General features: G+C 48.9%; 2 protein-coding genes across 2 annotated transcripts; both read left to right on the top strand.

Annotated features, from left to right (window-relative positions):
* Positions 1-3002: 3002 nt before the first annotated feature.
* GMORB2_1484 (arginase) lies at positions 3003-4246 on the top strand (the record flags this gene model as incomplete). The annotated part of the gene is made up of 3 exons (XM_035463466.1): positions 3003-3086; positions 3209-3801; positions 3934-4246. 3 exons carry the CDS (start codon positions 3003-3005, stop codon positions 4244-4246), a joined length of 990 nt encoding a protein of 329 aa, XP_035324890.1.
* Positions 4247-5905: 1659 nt separating this feature from the next.
* GMORB2_1483 (uncharacterized protein) lies at positions 5906-6407 on the top strand (the record flags this gene model as incomplete). The annotated part of the gene is made up of 2 exons (XM_035463465.1): positions 5906-6102; positions 6395-6407. 2 exons carry the CDS (start codon positions 5906-5908, stop codon positions 6405-6407), a joined length of 210 nt encoding a protein of 69 aa, XP_035324889.1.
* Between the last annotated feature and the right edge of the window lie 922 nt (positions 6408-7329).

The raw sequence follows: 7329 nt of genomic DNA, 5'->3' as shown, positions 1-7329 counted from the left end.
CCCGAACCGTATGCAGTGGCCTCCCATCACTAATCGGATAGGGTATATATTTGTCCCTTCGCTATTGACATTTGAGAAGTATTGCTTGAGCCTCGAATCATCCATTCATCATCATATATTCTCCCATCTAGGACTGCCCGCCATAGTTATTCCTATTCTGTATGTAGCATAGGTATGTCTTCGTAAAGTACACCGCAGATGCACAATACACGCGCACCTGTTAACCTCCTATTATCCAGCCCCACTATAGCGCGACAACTGCTGATTCTTTGTATAGGATAGTGATACAAGAAAGGGAAAAGAAGAGGCAGCCCGTCAATCTGTCTCCTTGTCTCTCGGAGGGAAATGGGCATGGAGGATTGTAAAGGATCGACAGAGGGATTTTAGTATAGAGTACGGAGAGAGAGTATGGAAAGACAACAGCATGCAGTATAATTATAGCGTAAGAGTGCAGCGCAAGAGTATATGTACTGTACTGTACTGCGTTACAGAAGCAGGTAACAGGAGAAAATAAGATTGAACGACCAGAGTAACTACAGGCTAATGGACGAGTAATATAGAGTATGGAGTATATGGAGTATGGAGTAAATGGACTTGTGGAGTTGTGCAATGGTAATACTGCGTCACGTCGTAGTAATAAAGGTATTGTATAGTAGTGATGATACTAGTAAGTACATGTACAGTATTACAGTAATACTAGCTGCCGGAAGCAAGGGACTTTCCTAGAGCATGTGGTAGCGATACTAAGTAATACCAACTGCTTTCTCTTTATATATTACTCCGTAATGCTACTACATTGCTAGTGGAATATCCACTTTAGGAATGACGTGCTGATTGGACCTTTACTGCCAACTTCCAAGACAAAACCAAATGATATCACACAACTTTGTCAGATATGATAGAAAGAAAAAAAAGACTGTTAGGGACTCGAGGAAACATGGAACAAAACTTGCAGTAAAAACTGTCTTCGACTGCTTGTACAAACATGACTCGATTCATGCAACCTATTGTGGTTGTAGCAAAGAGGAATGTGGGTTGATCGCAATTAGCTTCTTTCGGGCGCTCCCAGCTAATACAGGCAAATAAGTAGGCAATTTAAGGGAAAGAATACAGGACACCTCAAGTGGCTAGCCCTCTATAGACACAACCTGTAAGACACCTGTGACACCAATAGCACCTGCATCGCTCACAACGCCTACGAGGACACCTATAAATATTAGCACCTATGGACGCGTGTATTATTGCAAGGTCTGTACGGAGTAAGTGATATGACGCGCCACGGCCAACATCAGCCACAGCCATGACGACTGACCACGTATCCGAACAGGTAGTGCATCAGGTAGGAACACATGCATGTGCAGAATGCAGACTACGGGTCAGGAAAAGAGGAGGGAGGGGGGGGAGTCCTAGCGACCATCCTGTTGCAGCAGTTGGTGTATTACTCCGTACGCAGTGTAGCACTAGTACTGCATCAATCCCCTCCGGCAGAATAATCCCTGGCAAACTTGTAGAACCCGAGCTTATGACGTAGGGACTGTCGGCACATAGTTTATCCGTTTATAACTTGGTTGTACTACCAGTGCTTATACATACAGTAGTACAATTACTGTAACTCTGTACGGAATTTACTGACGGCCTCCGTACAAAGTACGGGGAATAATACGTAATACTATAACGACGGAATCATATACAAGCTCCTGCAGCTGTTAAGAGTGAAAGCCGCTAAGAGCGCAGACAGAGAGAGAGTGTGTGAGAGAGAGTCAGTACGTAAGCCACACGAATCATTACGTTTGGATTTTCTAGAACAAACTACCAAGCCAATCACTATGAAGACTGGAGGCGTAGAGGCGTGCATCGTGCATCATGGATCAAGGATTGGTGCAGTGGTAGCATTGTCTAGTTTTCTTGGCTACTGCGTTCTATTGTTACTAGACCGTATTGCTCTGCAACTGTAGACTCTATAGTAATATTACTCTATACCGGTAATTATTTTGAGTGTTTTGTACGGCTCGAATTCTTGGCATCCAAGTGCCGCTCCCGTGAGTCCCGTACTTATCCATCAGGATTATGATGATGGTGGTTGTGATGCGGTTGAGGTGTGGTGGTGGTCTTAGACTGGTGTCCTACCACAATGGTCAGTTGACGCTCTATCATCATCACCCCGAGACGTGACAATCTCTCGCTATATCATAATAACAATACTAGTAGTATTAATTCGATCATCAACTTGAAGGAGAAAACCCTCGAAGGCCAGCTTCGGCTCAGTCCAATTTACTCCATAAGCCCTAAAACCCCTCTTTCTGAATTCCCCCCTCTTCTCTCCAGGCTATCCCCCTAAGTGAAGGTGACCCGATGCATTTGACGCAGTCCCCAATGCCCATGCGCTACACGCTATACCCCTAAGTGAAGGTGCGCCGCAACGGAAAGGAGCCCCTCGCGCCTATTGTAGTATGTTACTCGGTAAGTCGGATGCCGCTGCCCATGCGATATGCGATGGACACACTACTACTCGTACAACCCGTACATCCCGTTCGCTTCGTGCTCATGCTTCTGTGAATACGCTATACCCCTAAGTGAAGTTGCGCCGTAATGGAAATACGATCGAGCCCTTTGGGCGAAACCATTCTACCACTTACCACCCTTTCCCATGCCACTTTGTTACCATTTCCCCTACCGCGTGCGTCTTGGTCCCCTGGTCCGGATCCGTTACTACTTTTCTCTCTTTCTACCTAGTAAAAAGAGGGAGGGGGGGGAAAGAGAACAATTCAGATATACTGATAGAAATAAAAACACCCGCCCCCCTCCCATCCTAAAGTTTCTCTCCTTCTTCTTTTCCTCTTCTCTTTCTTCCCTATATATCTAAACCTCTTTTTCCCCCCTTTTTTTACTTGTATTCTACCCTGCGCATCCCCCCCCCCCGTCTTGGCTATTCTGTCGTTATTGCCGATCTGCTAGCGCCGCATCCTGCACGTGCAAACAAACCCAGAGAATCCCTGCCCGTCATGACTACCAGCCCCATCCACAACCGCTTCCTCGCCAACCAGGAGGACTTGGGCGTTCTGGCCGTTGGTTTCTCCGGAGGTCAGGTATGTATATATACGGCCACAAACACAGCTCTTCGTCCCTCTTTCACTCCTTTGCATTCTTCAGAGCCTCATTACCTATCTTGCTAGCTCTAACCTGACCCCCCCTCCTCCAAAAACAATAGGGCAAAATTGGCGTCGACGAGGGTCCCGAGTTCCTAATCAAGGCCGGCCTTCTCACCCAGCTCAGCTCCGAGCTGGGCTACAAGCTTCACGGCGATGACCAGGTGCATACGTACTCGGACCTGATAGTCCAGTCGCCCGAGGATGACCCCCGCTACCGTAACATGAAGAACCCTCGCTCCGTGTCGGCCGTCACCCGCCGCATCTCCCAGCAAACGTATGAGCACTCGCGCCAGGGCCGCATGACGCTCACCCTCGGCGGTGATCACAGCATCGGCATCGGCACCGTCACTGGTGTCGCCCAGGCCACCCGCGAGCGCCTAGGTCTCGAGACGGCCGTCATATGGGTCGACGCCCACGCCGACATCAACACCCCCGAGGCTAGTGAGTCCGGAAACGTCCACGGCATGCCCGTCGCCTTCGCCACCGGTCTCGCCAAGGACGACAACGAAGAATGCTTTGGCTGGATCAAGGACAACATGCTCCTCAACCACCGCAAGCTCGTCTACATCGGTCTCCGCGACGTCGACGTTGCCGAGAAGAAGATTCTTCGCGAACATGGCATCAAGGCTTTTTCCATGTTCGACGTTGACCGGTACGTACACACACTCCCCTGGCAGGATAGGACAGGACAAAACAAGTAAACAGACCACAATAGGAGAGGAGATGGAAAGAAGTGGAAGACAAGGAAAAGGAAGGGAAGAAAAGGAAGCTGACACGAGAACAGCTATGGCATCGGTCGCGTCGTTGAAATGGCCCTCGCCCACATCGGTGACGACACCCCCATCCACCTGTCCTTTGACATTGACGCCCTCGACCCCCAGTGGGCTCCTAGCACCGGAACCCCCGTCCGTGGCGGTCTGACCCTGCGCGAAGGCGATTATATCTGTGAAAGCGTCCACCAGACCGGTAACCTTATAGCCATGGACCTGGTCGAGGTCAACCCCAGGCTGGCCGCCAATCAGGAGATGGCTGTTCAAGAGACTGTCCGCGCGGGCTGCTCGCTTGTGCGTTGTGCACTGGGTGAGACGCTTCTGTAAATGATAGTACGAGTAATGACAATGTACAAATGAAAACGCAATAAAAAAAATCAAAACGAGTAACTTTTTACAAGACAGCTGCTTTCATTTTGTATGGCATGGGTGGTGATCTGGTATCATGGCGTTGATCACATCGAGTGCTAGCATTAATACTCCTTATCCGTCATGATGTTTTCAGCCTTGCAATGGTGGGGTTTGCCACGGCTGCGATCGCTTAACTGTACAGATACCAGTCAGGACATTGCAAGCGTACGCTACCAAGACACCCCACCCTCCCGAGCAGAAAGGCGGTAATAAAATCAATGAAAACGGGTAAATGAACCGGGAACCAAGAAATGACAGCAACAAACACGAGTGTGCTTGTAGAATATGATAAAAGACGATGCAATGCCCAACAAACCATGTGAGTAAAGCCAGAGTTGGAGAAGAGGGGAACAAAGTGGGGGGCAGGAGCTCTCCAGTGCCTACTGTACGGAAAGGTGGATCCTAACGCTGTGCCTTCCATTGTACGTACATATGTACGAGTACGAGCCTGTATGAGTACATGTATGCCACTGGACACTACACCTGATTACGCACGATTACACAATCGTGAGCTTTCAATATACGTCCAATACTCGGTACTTATCACTATTATCGATGACCTTTTATTAAGCCTGCTAATAAAGCTGCCATGGAAAAGGCCCGAGGCTGCCAGTCCGCAGGCTTACATGACGTATTATACTATGATAGTACTCCGTACGGCGGCTACCAAGTAGTAAAGCAAGGAAGGCACCGCCCCGACCCAACCTCCCCCATTGAACGGCGCCACGCCACTAATGCGGGCGGTGAGGTCAATGCACCACTTCTGCCATATCACTTCCTCTGTATGTGTGTGTGTTTTTTCTGGTGGCTGGGGCATGATATCGCTCTCTCATTGCATCAAGTACTCTCATATTGCTTATCCCCCCTCCGTGACAATTCATCTCTCCTGTCTCTCTTGTCCCTGCGTGATTTGTCGTATGCTGTATACCTTTCTGATAGGCCGAGGAAAAAGCAAAGCGAATTAATCAGGTCAGCCCTCGTCTCGTGGGCCCTTCTCTTCGCCGACAAGTGTTTGCGCCGCTCGCCATCTCCACCGCCCAACGCCGCCCAACGACTTCTCGATCCTATTAGCCAGCAGGGATACACGCAAGGAAAGGACGAGACGACGTGTAACATTTTGACCCTCTCCGACGTGGACATTGCAGCAAGACAAACTCAGTGATTGACTGCAAACCCTACTCCGTACATCGGGCCCCCAGCAAAGCTACTGTCCCTTGACGTGGCAATCCGTTGTCCACCTATTGGGCGCCTCTCCCACGGGTACCTGACAGGAAAGCAGCTTTGACCGCTTGTCCGATCTGACAAGATAAAAAGGCCGATCCCTCTGCTGCCGATACCAGTCCCTCTCCTCTCTTTCCTAACCGACAAAAGGCGCCTACGAGCCTTTTGAAAGCTGCCCCGGTGGCTAGGAGAGCGACGGAAGGGAAAACGAAAACGAAAGCCGACCTTGCAGGATTGAAGGAGCGGGGCCGGCATACCAACAAACCCAGCCGGCTGCGGACCCGATCTCACCCCATCGACACATACAACATACACACACAACAGAGTGCTAAGAACACATAAGCACAGCCCATCATGGCGGCTTCAAGTTATCTCAGCAGCTCCATAGTCCCGACCAGGGGCAGGGCCGTTAGCCGTGTACGCACGTACAATTGGCCCCCCATCCAGCTCAACCTCTGGATCTTTGTCATGCTCCTCGCCTCGAGCACGATTCTTGGTGTCTTTGCCATCTTTCTACAGACTCAGAAGCGGATGCTCCTCGCCATTCCTTGGTATGTTTCCATCTTTGCCCAAGATGGAAATCATACGCGTTCAACTAACAGACATTGTCGCAGGTACTTTTCCTTCTGGCTGACAGTTGCTTCCCTGACGATTCTGTTCCTTCTGTGGCTGTACTGGCTTATAGCCCACAGACGATTGTTACCGCCCATTGTCATGATAGGAGCCCTCGTGCTATTCGTCTTATGGTTGACGGGCTTAATCGTCATCGGCATAGACCTGTTTGGGCCGTCGGGGTCCATTACGAGCACGTGCAATCTTGCTGTTTTCAGCAGGAATCCACAGGGCCAGACTATAGAGGTTCTGGCCTATTTACAACAGAAGAATATTTGTGGGTTCCTTGGCCTTTTCTCACTTTCCCCTTTTCTCTCTCTTTCGCCCTTTCGCTCTCTTTCCATCTCACTTGTCTCTGTCTTGATCCGAGAGCGTTGGAACTAACTGCTTGCAGGCCAATCATGGCAGTTAGTATTCGCCATGGCCCTGATAGGGACAACGTTCCTATTATGGGTCATGATTATGGCATACCAAGTCTTTATAAATTCTTGACGACTATGTCACAATCGGCGACTAGGCTGTACCTCACCACGATTGTGTCGTCCTGTGTTATTTTGCACCAACTGTCGACCTTCTTTCACGTTCGACCTTTTCCTTTGTCAAACTGCATTATGTATTTGATACCAACGAGTCTGATGACGACGACGCCGGCCATGTTGGATACTTCCGAGCTGTGGCACAACATTGATGATATAACGAGTTGAAGCTCTGCCGGGGGTGAGTATAAGTTTATGAAATCACCACGAGCTTCCTACTAGCTAGCATGTCCTTTCCTTTAATGTCTTTCCATTTCCATTACTTTCCTTATTCTCCTGTTTTCTTATGTTATTATCTTCATGTTTTTTTTTGTTTGCCTTGTTTTTCATTTTGTTCAAAATGACAGTATACCCAATTTGATCACACCATCACTATACAAATGCATTATACATGACCTATATCTATTTATACACGCATATATATATATATATATATTATCAACATTGCATACTCGTAGAATCTTGTTTGAACCCTTGTCGTCGCACTCATACTGCCATCTCCAACAAAAGAAACACTACGTCACCTCCTTGGAGGGGAGAAGCCTGGTCTTCCCATATCCGGTTTAGTGCATAGTCATTCAGCTGGACAGGGTCGCGGAAAAACTGTAGAACCCCTCGTGTTGTTTTGCG

The sequence above is a fragment of the Geosmithia morbida genome, assembly GCF_012550715.1.
Source record: "Geosmithia morbida isolate 1262 chromosome Unknown scaffold_1, whole genome shotgun sequence".
Lineage (NCBI taxonomy): Eukaryota > Fungi > Ascomycota > Sordariomycetes > Hypocreales > Bionectriaceae > Geosmithia > Geosmithia morbida.
This window is presented reverse-complemented; position numbering and strand designations above follow the sequence as displayed.